General features: G+C 39.0%; 1 protein-coding gene across 18 annotated transcripts in view; it reads right to left on the bottom strand.

The window, feature by feature from the left end:
* The window catches only part of LOC114016878 (uncharacterized), a 74294-nt gene extending 56668 nt beyond the window's left edge, over positions 1-17626 (bottom strand). For 2 of the 18 annotated variants that reach the window (XR_008730252.1, XR_003561646.2), the window contains exons 1-2: positions 16341-16946; positions 8360-8491 (exon numbers count right to left, since the gene is read on the bottom strand). Coding sequence is in view for 4 of the 18 variants with exons in the window: in XM_027810905.2 (XP_027666706.1) it covers positions 439-498; positions 3560-3748; positions 8360-8398 (288 nt within the window). In the remaining 14 variants the exon portion in view is untranslated. Of the gene's footprint in view, positions 1-438; positions 499-1908; positions 2013-3559; positions 8492-16340 lie in introns of all 18 variants that reach the window. The other 16 variants (XM_027810905.2, XM_027810941.2, XM_027810966.2 and 13 more) reach the window with 16 other exon arrangements.
* Between the last annotated feature and the right edge of the window lie 414 nt (positions 17627-18040).

Below are 18040 nucleotides of genomic sequence, written 5' to 3'. Positions count from 1 at the left end.
ACTGAATGGGAATGTGTTTTCGGTATTACATGTACTTAAAGACTTCATCAAAAATATTCAGAGGAGCTGCCATGAATACCACAGTTAACCACACTGCAAATAAAATGGGCCATGGTTTACTCTTACATTAACACGAATAAAACAATCTTGTCCCATATAGTATATGTACACCGAAAATTAACTGACAAAATGATAACACTAATGGAAACAGTGCTGTATAAACTTAAGTCAACTACACAGACTATGCTGAAATAGCACAGTAGCTCTTAAATCTGCAGAAGAACTGAGAAAGTGGGAAACCCAGGTCTGGTGTCTGAGTTTCTGCCAGGGCTGCAGGGTCTCACTCAGCTGCTGGGCTTCTCCTCCAGTAAGTAATCAAAAGCAAGCCCAGCATCATCTGGCGCTAATGGAGAAACTCCAGCTCACAAAGAGACTCACAATGTTCAGTCCTGGATTGGTCTTCTGCCATGGGATAGAGCCCTCATTTTTGTCTTCCTCCTACATGGAGGAAAAGGAAGACAAAAAGAGGGAGAGAGAAACTACTTGTAAGAAAATAAGGCCATAAAATATCTGTGTCAATATACATCCTTGAACTGGGTCAGGTTGGTTTGCAAGCTAAGAAATCCTGAAAGGCAATTACCTTTCATCTGAATTTCTTTTTTTTACTAAATTCATGCTTTTACACTCTTTTAATTCTATTTTTAAAATTAATCTTGAAGCCATTAAAAATAATGCAGGAGACCTGCCTCCAGTGACTTTTAAAAACATCTGTTATTAAGTCTTGCTCCAGAACACGTCTATGTAAGCAGAGCTTGAACATTAAAATGAGTTTGTTTTCTCAGCAGAAATTCTTTCTTAGAGTCTAAGATGACCTCCTCATGCACATCTGTGAGCAAGGCTGGAGCCTCACATCAGAAGTGTTACAATTAATATGAAAACACAAAACAGTCAGCAGCTGTTGAAGGGGGAAAAAAAGGAAAAGGTCAAAGTATTAAGATCGTGTGATTGCTCAGTAAAGCTATAGTTTACACTGTGCCACAAATCAGCATGGGAAGGGCAAATTTTGCTCAGAGATCACAGATTCCTTCGGAGAAGATCCCTACAGCGCAGCTGTAACTTGTGACAACATGTGACAAAACCACTCAATGGAATAATGCTGACAAGTAGTAGTTTTCCAGCTCCCCAGAAAAAGCCCCAGGCTCTGCTCTCTGCAGCTTCTACCTTCTTTTTCTGGCTTTTTTTCTTTCTTAGAGGTAGTGGTAGAGGGGGGACAACATTTCCAGTCACTCTATATTTAACAATTTTCTGCAAAATCTTGTGAAACTTTTCTTACATTATATACTGAGAGAACCAGGGCTCAGGAGTTGATTAACCACATGGTTCGCTTGTGGAAGATCAGCACTGCCCTGAGATGTCATTCTCCCATGACTCTAATGTTTAGACGAAGCACTGGAAACAGTTTTGGTCCATACCATTACAAAATAAACGAGATTCAGTTCTACTAGAAGTTGTTCACATGATCACATGGGTATTGTATGTGAGCTAAACAGCAGTAACTTCTGGAAAGATTCCATCTAGGAAGGAAGCGGTTGGCTGACCACACTTAAGTATCCTGATTTCCAGTTGTATCTTTTCATAGTGAAAAGCTTTACATTTGGTCTACAGAGTTTCTCTTCTATTTGTTGTTAAAAAACAAACAAACAAACAAACAAAAGTGTTAAACTAGAAGGAGGGAGATAGAGGCAATATTTATAGTATCTGAACCATGGTTCCTTGGGGGACTTTCTAAAGGACTGGTATCAGCCATGCTTTTGAACTCCATCCATAATTATAAGGATTTTCCAGCCTCCCAAAACACTGCTGCCAAAACACCTTCATCAGCCCCTCATCTACAGATGAGGTACTCACTGGCAGGTGAGGTCCTTTCTAGCATTACTGAGTTTCACAGCTGGTCAATGTTATTGTAAGGTCACTCTCAAAAGTTTTTGAAAAGTCACGGTGATCTGGGGAGGCTGCCAACAAACAGAAGAAAGAAAACATCATTCCTGTCTTCTAGAAGGACAAGGAGGATCTGGAGAGCTAAAGGCTAATGAGCATCAACAGCCCCTAGTCTCAAAGAGTCAGCAAGAACTTACGCCCTTTTATTGGAAGGTCAGAATTCTGTGTCAATTAAAGTGTGAGAAGACAGATCTGATAAATTAATAGCAGGTAGCTTAATTGATACAGTCTTCAACTCAGGAAGTCCTTAACCACTAGCTTCTGAAGCTTGGAGTAGGGTGGAGGAAAGATCCGTCTGTATGGGCCATTCTCACTCTTTCGCTATAAACATTCACTGTTGCTTTATGCCCCAGATGCGGAATGCATGACGATTCTTAAATAATTCATCCCCATTTACAAGCCAAAACCAACCCATCTCTGAACTAACAGAAAGTTGGTCATTTAGCTAAAGCTGTGAGTAATTGTTTCTTGGGGTTAAAAAAAAACCCAAACCAACAACAGAAAAAAAGATAAAGATAAGAGGATAAAAGTATATTAAGTAAATTATAGCAAAATCTAAGTTGGTAAAACATCAGAGAAAGATCAGAGGCATTTTTATACTGAGTTTGCAAAATAAAAAGAGTTAAAACATTTTCTTTGCAATTTTGGCATCAGAATTTAGCTTTGAGTGTTACCATAACTTCCAAAAAATACGGGGAAAGAGTTTTCTGTAGTGTTCATATGGCACAATAATGACTATCTTTTTTAAAATATTTCCTCAGAGACCTTAATTTTCTCTGAATCCAGCAAGTAAAGTACAAACATCAGTCTCTGTGCGTCTATGTTTAAGTAGTGTTTCAGGCTCCAGGTTCTTCTGGGATTTTACAGTAAGAGTTCTCCCTTGAATAGGAAGTGAAGATGTGGATTGTATGTTGGCATAAAACTACATTTGCTGTGGGGCTGCGATGTGTGGGTAGGTGTTGGGGTGTTACGGTTTTGTTTAATAAGACCCATGATTTGACGTCAGTATGGTTGGTTTGATGCCTTTATTATCAATTTCCTGGAATTTAACTATGACATTGATAGGAAATACAGTTGAGCAATTCTGACTCTAAATTAAAAATTTTGTTGTAAAAAAATAGTTTACTATATGTACTTATCATAAAAGGAAACAATTATGTTTTTGAAGAAGTATGAAAAATACACTTATAAAAAGGTTGCACCATTGATTCATTATTTCAAGTGTTAACTAGAGGTTAAATTATTAACCTATGGGAAGTGTAATTTGAAACAGCTTTAGGACAGATCCACCAGAGGACAGTTTTTCCTTTGTAAGCCCTTTTTCAGGCTTAAATATCAGGAAAACTAACCCCACGAGCACACACTAGCCTGGTTTATAAGAACTTGTGCTTGATTCAAACTCCACTGAAAATAGCCTGTTTTCCAGTGAGATCCACAGATCTCAGCAAGGGTCCCTGGTCTACCTGCTCCAGATATTGAAATAAATAATGTACCTTTAACCTAGGAACTGGCTTATTTTTGAGCAACTTAGGAAAACTATCTATTTTTGTTGGCCTAATACCTTTCCAAGTAGAAGCATTCTGTCATCTGCAGAAGATCTCTGCGAGTGTTGAGTGCCTTCTCTTTGGGCAGATGTCCAGGGATGGCATGCTTTTAGCTGCAGCACTTTGGGATATTTTTGTTCCTGATGAGTGACTGACATGTCAGATGCACCTGACCAGTAGAACACAGTGATAAACACGAGGGATACCTGCAGAAATGTAGATCAATTACAACATTTTGTATTTGATCTGCGACTCTTCATCAATCAAGTTCACAGCTATTTTGGATTGTGCAGAGCAGTTGCAGCATACACAGTGACTCTGGCCATTGGTGTTAAGGTGCTCCACTGGTTTTGAGGATGACCCTAAAGCAATTTGTTCATTTTTTCTTCTTTCAGTTAATTATTTTTTGCCTGGAAAATGTGCTTGCACAATGCCTAAGGATGATTATGTCTTTTCAAGATATTACAGATAAACACGACTCATTTAGAGGCGGGGTGAGCTCTCTTGCCTCATAACACCTTCTACACCAGCTGATTCACTGAACAGCTCTACAGAGCCTAACAGGGTCTCTCATGTAGTTCTCTTCCTGCAGAAGCAGTTTAATATGCAAAGTAGCTGCTTTTGATCATCGTGTTGATAGTGATCATTGTGACAAAAAAATTAGGGTATGCGTTTTTGTAAACCTAGCTCAGTAAGCCATCATCCTAAAAACATTTTTACTTCTAAGACGTTACTCAATATTGTGTATGCTCTCCACAGAGGGCCATTAATACTATGATTATTGGTTTAGAATGATTGTACCATGCACATTTATAATACACAAACTGATACAGAACACATTTCCAGTGACAGACACGTTTAGGATACTGGTCAGGCTACCTCCTACTTACAGAGGGAACAGAATGAGTTTCAGGGAGAAAGACTAAATATTCATACAGCTAGTAGACAGCAAAGGCAAGACTGACTGGAACAATGAGCATATTCCATAAGAAAAAGAGGGAATGCGTGTGCGTACCCTGAAACTCGAAGTATCACCTGGTCAAGAGGGTGCCAGCCAGTTAGATGGTGGAAGGAGAGGTCCTTCCTAGAAAAAATGTTGTAGATCAACTACATCTTTTCTTGCATTTATTCACCTGGGCCTTTAGAAAGCATTTTTCACTATGCTGGCTATTTCGAACACCATGGGTGGTGCTTGGGTTTGTATTTTTGCTTGATTTGGCTTGAGACAGGTATGATTTAAAGTACCTAGAGAACAAAAAGGGTGGAGTAAATCTATAAACCAAGACTCTGGGCCATGTTAATAAGTGTCCTGACTCCCCTGTAGATCCTAGGGGTAACACTGCATTTCCCATTTGGATTTTGATAGGTGAGATGAAAAGCTCATAAGAAAGGGCAGAGGGTGCTGGAAAAAGCAGAAATGTTTTCTAGCAGCACACTCGAGGCATGTTCAGGGGGCCAGGCAGAGCATCCCACTTGCCAGCTTAAAATCTTTTTTTCTATGCTGTAAAAATGGGAAATCCAAATTAAAATTATTTCATCAATAGAAACATCAGATTTTTTTTCATAACAAGAGGGACTCTACCCAGCCACAGACTGAACATGACTCAGATTAACCATGGTGCCACCTCTTAAAATAAATCTGTACCTCGTCTGAAGAACTTCCTTTTCAGCCTGAGTCAGAGCAAATAAGTTTCAAGCTGTGAACACATTACTGTTTCATATCCATGAAGCCCATTAACTCATTTACCAGCCTCCATTTTCTGCTACTTCTTAGCTTTCACAAAACTTATTAACATTCTTTTTCATAAATAGCATCAATTTTTTTATTAAACTGGTCCTAACTGTGAAGTGTTATTTACAGTTACCAAGGAGAGGGTGCTTGCACCATTAACTGCTTCATGTCTGCGCTCTGAAGACTGCAGGAGCTTCCAGCTTGTTTCTTGCTATCATTAGAATTGGGTTGATATGATGGCTGGGAAAATGATTCCTTGACTTCAGGACTGTTATTTTTTTGAAATCACTCAAGTATTCCTACATTAAATACTTGCAATACAATTTGTTTGCTTTTCTTCTTTGTTGTAAAAGGGAGACAATACAAGTTATTCAAAGGTGGCATGCTGGAGTGAAGAGTGGTTCAATTTTCATACTACTTTTTATTGGTTTAAGACCTACGCTTCTAGTGCAGGGAGATAAAAGCATGGTGAATCAAATCAAGAACATTAATCAAGACTCAAAAGCTCGGTTCAGTGCAAGAAGCCTCCCAGGAAGGCTGAATGAGAGCTTGCATTCAATACTACTCTCCCGCTTTACCGGTAGATGTCTCTGTGTCAGCTTCTCCCTCTGTCTTGCCTCTGATAAGAAATCAGCCTTGGAAGACTGCTGTAAAAAGGATGCCCAACATTTTTCCTTGCACCTGCTAATCTACGCCCATGTCCAAGTGATTCTGAATGAAATTCAAAGAATCTGGTTTGTCTAGATTATTTCAAAGTGTAAACCAAGATTTTTTTAATAGTCAAACTACCAACAATTAAATCATTGTTAATTAGGGCATCTCCATCTTTAATATCTACATGTTATTTATGAACTAATCTAACAGATGAGATGCTCGTTCAGAAGAGGCACACCACAATGACAAAACTGATATAAGGAAAAACAGAGTTAACAAAAAAGAAAACCCCTACAATAAGAGTGACTATGAATTCCACATTATCTCAATGCACTTTTACATCCAAAGAAAAAAAGAAAGGCAGAAATGTCACCAGAATACAAGTATCTTTCCCTCTAAATGTTAATTGTCCTTAACAAAGTTGCCTGAGAGAAAAGAGGCTACTCACCAATAACAGGAATTGTTCGGGATGTGCAGTTCACACATATACATGGCAGTCTGTCAAATACATATAACAGAATTTTTTCTACTGCTGATAATGTTAATCTTATTATCGCTTGTTAGGGTGCACCAATCCTGCATCCAGAGATTGTGCCTGTTCTGGAGTGCCATCCCATGCCAACCTTTCAGTCCACAATCTAATCAAAGTGTTACAGGACAATAGTATAGGAAAGAATGAGGTTAGGAAGCAAAGATGCATATGGACTGCACATCTCCAAGTATGCCAGATACCTCCTTTTATCTTCACAGAGAATGCATGTTCTCTATCAAACTTTCTGCAGTTGCAAGTAACAGACACAGAATTACCTTGTGACTGGTGTCACTGCTGTTAAAGAGAGGCTGTCACCACTGTCCTGGTTGTGCTTCGTAAAGGTATGAATGACAGTCACCCATCACCATCAGAGGTGCAGGTTTGTCATAGCAAGGCTGCAAACGGAAGGGAATGGGACCTGCTCTGAGCCGTTTCATTGTTGTCGTTCCTCACGTGATGGAGACTGGCAGTGCTGGAGACCATCTCAGAGGAAAGGCAAGTGAGGAAAGACCAAAGAGCCTTCCCTCAGAGGAGAGGCAGGGGACAGGGAGGTCTATGATTAAAGGGATGGTGAACACAAGAAAAAGAGCAGTAAGCAGAGAAGTAGAAAAATAAGTAGAAAAAGTGGGTAGTACAGGACCAAATAGGTTGGTCTGTTTCCTCATTTTGTGGGGTTAGAAAGAGGGGTCTGAGGGTGAATGTGAGTACGGCTTTTCCTTGAGGTAGAACACCTGCCAGCCTGTGGGAACTGAAGGCCACTGATCTTGGGGTATTGTCTGATGCTGCAGAAAGGGTGTTTAAACTGTCCATGATTAAAAAGTTTGCATCAGCTGAGATCATTTGCCAGAATACGGAAGGTAAACCCAGATCTTCATACATGTAATTATGTGTATACAGAGGTGCATTATGGGCTCAGTATCTTACCTTTTTGATAAAAAAGGTAAGGGAAAAAACCAAAGAGGACAGAAAGAAAAAAAGTCATGACAGTAAATGAGTTGTGGCTTGGAGAAGAATACAGATCTAGTGGATGCCCTGTCTGGTAGTGAGCTGAGAATAACTGTGTATGCTGTGACTACTGTGATCTCTTGCTAACATCAGTGAGGACATGACCCACACGTTCGAAGTCCAGTGCCGTTGTGGGAAAGGTGTCCAGTCTCTAGCACAGCCTGAAGTCTGAATGGACACACTGATTATTGCTCTAAGAGATCACTGCAAGTAAGTCTAGGATGCCTCCAAAAAGATAGTTAATGTAAATTACAATAATAAGAGCTTCAAGACCCAGTTAATTTCAGAATAGTTGTGCAAATGACTAAATAGTAGGTCTTCAAGGAATTCCAGGAAGAATTCCTTCGGTTCTTCATGGCATGGTGCAAACCACTAGAACAGAGGACTACAGAAATTATCTAGGGAATTTCTCCATTGAAGCTTTGTTTTCGAAGACAGTACATGAACATTTAAAAAATTGGCTTCAGATCATGAAAGAATTAGGTGTAGAAATTAAAACTTCCTGGCATAACACTTTAATGGAACACATTCATTTCTTATGGAAAAATTTACCCACATGTACCGGATATGTGAAAACACAGTATTTTCTCACAAACTCTTCTCTGTTCAAACTAAGGCTCTTCCCTGAACTGCTCTACAATACTGCTACATTTTTTTTCTTCCAGGTACTTGTTAAGAAAATGAGCTTCTCTCAGTCCACCCCTAAGCATCTCAGAAACAAAGAACAGAACAGCATCTCAAAGTTGCAGGCTATTTTGTGATCTCCTCCTGAAAGACAGCTACATAAAAAAGGGTTTTAATTTCAAACATCCAAAGAAGGTGTTTGTACAGTTTAACTTAAGGTAGCTTTCAAAGAACAGTTATATTAGAAACTTCCTTCCTTCCATTAATTACCAAAAGAGGAGTCTGGACTCTTAACTGGGATGGCTCCATCAGATGTTAGTGTCCTGTCACATAAGTGAGGTTATTACCCCCTCCAGCACAGTTTGTGCCTAACAGCATGTTCAGGTTTCCTGGATAAACAATCTGTAAACAAAAGAAAAGAAGAAAAAAATAAGCACTGAAGCTGAGGGTCAAATAGCAGAATGAGTTGTTTATAAACATGGCATATTAAAGAATTGTTAGAAATAGGTTATACAGACATGGTTAAACATACAAGATTTCAGCGTGTAATAGCTAAGGAATTCAACCAAGTACAAAGAACAATGAAGCTCAGCCTCTGAGAAAAAAGATATAGCATAGTACAGGAAAGAGGCAAGTTGCCAGTTACTGGACATTATACATTGTTTCGTGTTAGCAGTTTTTTCACCCCCTGAAAAAAAGCCTCCATTTCATTTTATATTAGCTCTCACTGGGTTCAGCTAAGTAAGAATTAAACTGAATGCTTTGTTTAAAGGAAAAGCAAACCTACGAGTTCAAGTACATTCATTAAATGGATACGTCTATTCGCCTTTCTTTTCAAATATCAAAACTCAGCTCTATTACTGTCCTTTAGAGCCCTGTGTCAGTGTGCCACTCTTGCCTATTGCTTAACATTACCTTTTCAAGCTTACTTCCCAAATATACTCAATTCCCTCCAACCTCCATCATCTCCATGCACTCACTACCTACCCTTTCTTCCTTTTCTCTTCTTGATTTGCAGCCTTGTCTTCTGACTACTTCTAAACTCACACCTCACATGCTTGGTAACTTCTCCCAGTACAACAGAATCGTAGAATGACAGAATCATTTAGGTTGGAAAAGACTTTTAAGATCAAGTCCATCCATTAACCCAGGACTGCCAAGTCCGCCACTAAACCATGTCCCAGAGCACCACATCTACACATTTTTTTAAACACCTCCATGTCACTCCAGTTTGCAAAACTACAAGTAAGCACCTGTGTAATCCCACTGAAGTTAACTTCCATCCTACAGCTATTTTTAACGAATGGCATCTTTGAGTCCTTCTAAGTAACAAGTGGCTGCAGGATAGAAAATACATCCTGCTGAAGAAAAGCTGTGATGTGCACAGGGGTTACCTACAACATTCGTATCCAAAGCAGAAAGACTTTGACCAGCTGTGATAAGGTGAGCACTTCTAGATGAAAAGCAGTAATTCAGCCTTGAAAAAAGCTCTCACAAGTTGAAGGAAAATTAAGACATAATAAAAATTGAGAGAAACATAAATACTTATCTGTCTGAAGGTTGTGGCCAGGAATTTTTTTGTAGTTGGAAACAAACAACTAAAGAAAAGCACTTACATTATGGTTATCTGGCTAATTAACATGGTGAATAAGAACAGTGACTTAACAGTGTTTTCTTGAATGCCAATCATTGTGTTTCTTGTAAATGAGTGTACAGAGCACGACAGCAATGGACCTATAAATGTGAGACATTTTGGATCTGTGTGTGCAACCAACATGTTGTAATCAGTAGCACCCAAACAAACACAATGATTTTCTAAAGGAAGTAAGCAGTCCTGAAGGGCAAAGGCATTAATGTTTCATTTCATTTATTTAAATATTCATAGGCCTCTTAATCACCGAGATACCTAGAAAAGTCTGTATGAACAATGCATTTAGAAAGGTTTTCATAGCACTTCTTTCTATTCTCACTAAAACTTCAGAGGAAAAAAGTAATCAGAAGTACTCTAAGGAATCTCCTGTAAGAGAAAGAAATCCAACTCATCATTGTCAGTTCAAGAGCTCTCTCATTGACACTGCTTGACAACAAAACAGCAAAAAATAAATTATTGTTTGCCTTTTGGGGGGGTTTGGGGTTTTTTTTTGTTTTGTCATAGTCATCCTTTGATGAACAGAACATCATGCTTCTCCTGTCATTACTTAAAAGCCTAAGGTACTCAAAGGTACCTTCTTGCAGCGATGTATATTTTACCAGTAGAATATAGATATTTGTAATATGTTCTCTCCTTGTCTTCTTTCTGCATTTTGCTCAGATTCCCCCTGCCGCTTGCTCTCTATTTCTTCCCCACTAATATTACTACCATGTGTACAACCTTCTCACACAAGGTCTTTTTTTTTTTTTTTTTTTTGGCCTTCCATACTAAGTACAAAAATGTAAAACCTGCAGTTCTGGGTATGTTACCAAAGGAAACAGTTTTACTTAAAACCTTGTTTTTGCCAAAATATTTTCAAAGTATCTGGAGAGGAGTCAAACCGCAGTGGCTCTCAGTTGTATTTCCTTTTACTATTTCCCCAGGTAGTCCCAGCACAGCACTAAGTAATTGGATAGTCTTTCAGGAAAAAAAAAAAAAAAAAAAAAAAGAGGCTGCACGAGACAGTTTGTAAGTTTAAGAATTATCCTTCTGGGGCCTGTGGGGATGAATATAGGGCACACAGTTGCCAAACTTGAAATCCTTGCTTGTGTTAGTTGTTCCTGAAGACCGAAATCAAATATGACAGTTTATACTAAATACATGGATTATGTTCAGCCTTTGTAATGCTGGTTCAAATCTGCTTAACTTTTCATAATCATGAATCAGAGATTGGAGTTGTCTGTGATTTTACTTGATTTTGGCATCTGATCCTGCCTCTGTTTCAGATCAGCCTTTTCATATAACACAGATATGTATTATGAGTATAGATATATATTACTCACAGAGCATTAATAGTGCAGTGGGAAAAAAAGTTTCTCATGCAGCTAGGTCTGCTGAATTAAGAATATAATTATATGCTATAACTGCTATCATCCCATTTTACATGCCATCTAACTAAATCTTGTTATATCCCAGATTTCAGCTTATATTAAAAACACAGCTCAAAGGCATCTTGGTATAAGCCAAACATATTCCTTGTGTACTGGGGGTCTTCCCACAGGCCAGCTGTAGTCCATTATTTTAAAATTTTACTTAATTTTTCTCAAGCTATTTGTGGTCTTGCTGACATCTCCAGAAGACTTATTCCACATCCCCCTTCAGGAGTGTTAAGGTCTTGAGAACACAGGCACTTCGCTTTGGCACTAAGGATTCTGTCTGCTTCTCTTGACGGTTGCTGAATTCTCTCCCACTAAAACTGGAAAAAAAATGTTTTAAAGCTGAAGTAGGTAAAGTCCTTTTGTCCTGTGCCTCCATTATCCTCATTATAAAGCTTGATGTGAATGAATCCTCATTATGTTTTCATTTCTTTGCAGGATCATAATTTCTGGAGGGAAAGGGGTATCACTGTTTGGTGAAGAGCGCATAAAAGATTGCTAAGGGAGCAGCAGAGTAAACATAATTCAAATATCACAGCTCACAAGATACAGAGTTTATGGTTAGCCCCAGAAGGATGTCTGTCGTATGCAGTGCGTGCAACTAGGGTTTTTTTGGACAGACTTTTCAGTGAGTCAACTGTTCCCTTACATCTTTGAGGAGCCAGTGTTAGCAGATGAACTCTGTCTAATGGGTTTGTAAAGACGAGAGGACAGTTCCCTGGAGTACACACTGCTGCTATTCAGTATAAGGGCCCTACTGCAATAATGTCTTACAGCCCTTAATATGCCTTCTTAAAGATGATTCATTTGACAATGTACACACATAAACAACATACATACAGCTGGAGCAATGTCCAAAACATAGAAGCTTTCACCTCAAACTGGGATTCTCTCATCACCCAGTGTTATAACTAACACCTCTGTCCAAAAAGTGTTAGGCAGCATTACGTACTCTGCAGTTCAAGTTCAAAGTCAATATATTTACACTTGATGGGACGGAAACTGATATGATTCTCTTCCCTTGCTGTGCTGGTTTGGCTGAGTTAATTTTCTTCATAGTAGCTAATATGGGACCATGTTTTGGATTTGTGCAGAAAACACTGATCAGAACACAGGGATGTTTCAGTCCAGCTGAGCAGGGCTTACACAGCATCAAGGTCTTTTCTGCCTCTCACCCCACCCCACCAGCGAGGGGCTGGGGGCACAAGGGGTTGGGAGGTGGCACAGCTGGGGCAGCTGACCCCCAACTGACCACTGGGGTATTCCAGACCATACAACGTCATGCTCAGCATGTAAAACTGAGGGAAGAAGAAAGAGGTGGAGGCGCATTTGGAGGCACGGCACTTGTCTTCCCAAGTAACCATTACATGTGGTGGAGCCCTGCTTTCCTGGAGGTGGCTGAACATTTTCCTGCCGATGGGAAGTGACGAATTAATTCCTTGTTTTGCTTTGCTTGCGTGCACAGATTTTGCTTTACCTAATAAACTGGTTTTATCTCAACCCATAAGTTTTATTTTGCCCTTCTGATTGTCTCCCCCACCCCATCAGGGGGAGTGAGCAAGTGGCTGTCTGGGTCTTAGCTGCTGGCTGGGGTTAAAACACAACAATTGTCCTGAGTGGGAAAACCAAGAGGTACATTAGAGGCAAAATTTTTCTCAACTACAAGTACTGTATTGCCATGCTCTACTGATATCTTAATATATCATAGTATCTTTTTACTTCATTCAGGCCTGTAAAGTCAGATTTGTTTCCATCACTCAGAGCAGTCCGTACTCTGAAAATGCATTTCAGATCTACATATGCAATAAGAAGTAAAAATCCAGCATAATTTTTCAGTGTCAAATCCTTGTTTCTGGGATCACGTGGCAGGATATTTCACTTCAAATCATCTTTTCTTGCTACTAGGTTCACTACATAGGTGAAGTAGCCCCTCTTGGAGAAGATATGGCATATGGCAAAGTGTCACAAGGACCTGCAAGTAGGATTGTTAAATCAGAAGAAGACTTTTCATTTGCTATTCCAGAAAGAATAAATAATCTGTTTATTCTGATACTGAAAATGAAGATGAAAAATTTTCTGCCCATTATTGGGCATTACTTGAAGGAGTTACAGAGACAGTATGGCTGAACTCTTTGATATAGTGGCAGATTACAAAACAAAGCTGCCAGCCACAAGTTAAAGTTTCAGAGGTTCAGACTGGAGAGTAGAACAACTTCTTCATTAGGAGGGCATTATAGTACTGCAACAGGTTACTCAAAGCAGAGGTGGATTTTCCATCCTCGGAGTTTTTCAACACTTCACTATACAACACATTGCTGATTTGATCTAGTATTGGCAAAAGTTCTGCTCCAAGTGAGATGGTGGACTGGATGACCTCCACAGTCTCGTCCAGCTAACATTTCTATGATTTCAGCATAAATGGCTGATGCACAAATGCTAAAAAAAAACAACAATAAGAAAAGACAGCAGAATAAAAATCAAGTCAATCCAGCTTTGCAGGAAAGATTGAGGGATGAAAAAATCTCTGTGAATACCTATGAATATTTATGTTCTTATACTGCTTCAACACCAGTGAACCCAAGCAACAGCTGACAAGGGGTATTCAAGGAATATCCCTAGAAAATGCGTATTTGAAAGCATCCTTCACCGAGTCTTCCCTCCAATGCCTTCCCACAGTCCTCTGAATTTTGTTGCCGAGACACCAATATAGGTAATCAAAGAGCGGATTGCTCTACCAGAGCACAGTAATTCACGTACATTGCCTTGTTAGCTTTGATGTGGCATCCACGTTGGAAGATAACTGTAGCTGGCAGCAGAAGCAGAAAAGGAATGTTCACTTTTATATAGATGTGACTGTGCTGCAGTCCCTTCTGAGATGTTTGGCAAACGCCTACAATGAACAGTCTCTTGGTTTGAACTGCGCTCTGTCTTTCTGTAGGGAAAGCAGGCTCATAATGCAGGCTTAATAACCCTCATAACAATTCAATTTCCTGTATTTCCCACTCACACAGGCACTTTCCTTCTTCCCAAGGATGAAAGGGTCTGTATTTCTTTAAAAGTACTTATTTTAAAATATTCCAGCTGCTGCCTTCCAATCTGCTGCTAAGTTTAAGGAGAAAGATTTCACTCAATATCACTCTGCAGTCAGACTTGAAAATGAAACAAAAGTATTTATTTTTGAAGATCATTGGCTTTCTTGAAGGCACCCTAACTTATAATTAGTCCCAAGTTGTTTCTTAATTTCTCCATATTTGTTCTTACTCTGTTTTATTATCATGAGGCCAGGAAATATGAGTCAGTAACCCTAAGATCATCCATTTCACTCACTTACAGGGGGTTGAAGCCCAAGGCTAACAAAAAGTGTCAAATATTTCAAATAAACTGAAAATACGTCTACCATTTACCACCCACAGCTGAGCTCATATTTGCAGCAGAATCGTAGATGGTCTAAAACATGTTTAAAGAATTAAGTATAATAGCCCCACAGAAAGGAATGTTTAGGCTCTCAACAGTTACTCGTGAAAAGGAATATATTATGAGGTGTTCTTTTCAATGGAGCATTTACTGTCTCTTGGTAAACTTTATATATTCATTGATGCATAAATAAGGTGTTCACATTTGCCTTGGACTGCTGAAAAACTGACCAGTCCCCATGTTTTGTCAATTAAAAAATTTCACTGTTTCCTTTTAACTTTTCATTTTCCTGATGTTATCATCTTGTTTTCAGCTGAATTATAAATAGCCACTGTTATAGAAAGTCCACTCTTCCAGTGTTTCCTGTTAGACAGAAAGAAAGCACTATTCGCTGGACTTCTGTAGTGCTCATCTGTTCTCCAGAGACTTTCAGAACTTACTTAAGTTCAGAGGTTCAGATCATTTAGATAAGTTTATACGTATTTCCCTAGTTCCACCTCAGCACAGCTAATGAGCCCCAGTCCTTCACAGTAGCACACTTACCTGGAAATGGTAACTAAAGAAATCTTCCACCACCAATAGCCAAAAAATCTTGAGCCAAAAGTTAGTGGTGACTGCTGGGCATTTGATTTATTCACTTACCGGTTACCCTATGGTTGAAGCACTTTAATTAAGTGGAATCAGACACCAAAGTCTTTCATTGCGGAGTATGACAAAACCACTGTGCTGTGAGTTACACACTTGATAACAGCATTCACAGAAGCCCGTATACAGAAGAAGAGCACATCTACACTACCAAACAGGTGCAATGATGAAGAACAAAGTCTTAACAGCCACTTTGTTTCTAGATTTAGGCAGTGTCTGCAACACCACACCTGATGCTTGCATGAGAATATGGGTAACAGTCTCAAACCCACCCTTGACTTAACTTTTCCATTTGATGTGGAAGCCTGGCGACTCTATTCTTTTAGAAGATGAGATGGTAGTGCCGTATTTTTTGTAACAGCCTGGTGGTGAGAGCATTTGTGCAGGAAGTGGGAGCCCTAGGCTCAGCAGTACACTATGCACCCTGAAAATGCCCATAAATAACTTATTGCTGTTGACTACATTCACTGGAATTGTTAACGTATTTAGAAGAAAATCAATATGCATTTCAGCAAATAGTGGCACCAGAAACGCTGCTTTTCATGGGAAATATGTAGTATATCCAGAGCACTGGTGAACCACAGGCTGCCATTCCTGAATGCATGTTTTGGCTTAAAGGTTTACTGTACAAAAGGTTTGTGGAACCAACTTCATCACTTGTACGTTTTCAGTTAAGGTGGCTGAAGTTGCCATCTGTAAGTATGCTGGAGCTATGCTCATAGCCTAGCTCTGCAAGTAGGTCACTCGTAAAACTTGCACATAGGATAACCTACTTTGGGAAATTCAGGTGTGCACAAACTGCTGAGTGTCATTTAGGAGATGCTAATCAAAAACACTTTGGGGTATGTGAAGCCACAATATTCTAGATGACTAAGTAACTTCACTAGTGCCTGTGGTCCTTCGGTTTAACTGGGGAACTAGGAGTTGTAGATTGCTTGTGCAGTTTAGGTACCTAAGACACACACTAGACTCCTACATGCTTTTTCCAACCTATCTTCTTAGGTGTCTGAAAGCAACCCCCTCCCACTCAAACTGATGGAATTTTTATTCCTTCACAACTTTTAAAAATGTTAACTCACCTCTCAAGTCTGATATGAAGAAATACGAAACTTAGGTTACCACATACCTTTCTAAAACAGGGTTATACAAGCTCACCTGGGGCGGCTGCTCAGTAACAGGGCAGAGGAAACCACTCTGACTGTCTCTGTGCCTGTTCATGCAGTCTCACGCTCTGAGAAGAGTGATCTGTACCATTGGGTGGTTTTCAACTTTCTAATGGGTTCTTTAGCTTTTTCTGTTGATACAAACAAAATTATCTGAATTTAACACAGTTCTTTAAGTAAAACTGTCTCATAGTCATTCTGCTGATCAGGCAGAGACACTGCACAGAGGTATTTGGTGCCTCTTTACCTCTTAAGCCCTGTATTTCGTGTGTTAGGGAATTCAGCCAACTCAAAGCACAAGTCCTTTCTGGGAGGTTTGTAGCGTACCCACTACACCTTTATAAATATCTTTGCTATGGCATAAACTGATTTGTATCATGTTCTTGTGGTGCTCAGCAAGCCTGGGAACTGAGCCAAGCCTCTTATTACACATTTGACTACAGAAATGAGTACACTTGGGAAGACAAAAATGTTATTAAGCTGAATTATGTTATGCCCTCATTTTTCTGCTTCAGAGCAGAATGATACAGAATGAATTAAGGCAGTTTGGGGGCCTTTATGTTAAGGCAATGAGTTAAACATGAATATGGTACAGTCTGGGAGGTCATTTCTACTCAATTTCAGAGAAATTCATTAAACTTAAAGTAGTCATAGTTTCCTCTTAGTCTATCTGTCCAAAAAAACTCTATTAGTCTGATTGCCTCTTGATCTTTTAACACAGCTTTATACGTTTATGCTTAGTTTGGCTCAGAATCACATATAAGGCTTATGCAAAAAGATGGCTTCTCTAAATATTACCCCTTCAAATGCAACCTGATCTAAAGGTCAAGCACGTTCTTTCTTGTGAGTCATCAAGAATAATAATGTTTCTGCAAGCCAAATTCTGGCCTTAAATTCATGGCCTCACATTCACCTGTGCAAATAACTAAATTCAGAATCTGATCTCCAAACAGATGTCTTAGGAAACTACATTGTCTTCCGCAGAGCTCTGCAAAGGCTCTGTAAGGTCAAGGCCCCTCAACCTATGTCCTGCTAATTAATGTCTCTTATTTTTCCTCAAAAAGAGATAAAAAAGTATACTTCTTTTTCTAAAGCATCCAGAGAATTGCCTGTCATATAATTTTTTCCAAGTCTCTCCACACTCTAGCTGCAGACCAGAATTGGGCGTTTGTTGTAATACAAATTGGAACTGCTGCATTGCCCGACTTTCTGAGTATTTCAATATGATGTTTTAATTCTGATCCATTTCTAAATATCTGGAAAATGAAAAATCTCAACCACAGTAGTCCTAAATAAGAAATTTTTGTTGTTAAACTTTTATCTTCAAAACTTAGAAATAAATATATTTAAGTTTCTTGTTTTATGGGTTTAAAACTTGTGATTTATGTTATTAAAGGAAAACATATAAAATGAAAAACATTTCAAACAATTAGAAAAATTATTAAATTAGCTGGTAAAAGTGTCAGCACAAAGAATGAATAGCACTAGCAACAATTCTACTGGGAATGTGGAGTAAGTTGAGGCAGGTTATGTTGGCACATGGGAAAATAAAGCAAATTATTTGGAAGAAGAAATATCGTTTTGAACAATGAGAACATAATTTATGATGAGTAACCAATGTAGAGAGAAAAATAAAGAAAAGCATTCAGTCATGAGTCTGGAG

This window comes from Falco cherrug, chromosome Z (genome assembly GCF_023634085.1).
Source record: "Falco cherrug isolate bFalChe1 chromosome Z, bFalChe1.pri, whole genome shotgun sequence".
NCBI lineage: Eukaryota > Metazoa > Chordata > Aves > Falconiformes > Falconidae > Falco > Falco cherrug.
This window is presented reverse-complemented; position numbering and strand designations above follow the sequence as displayed.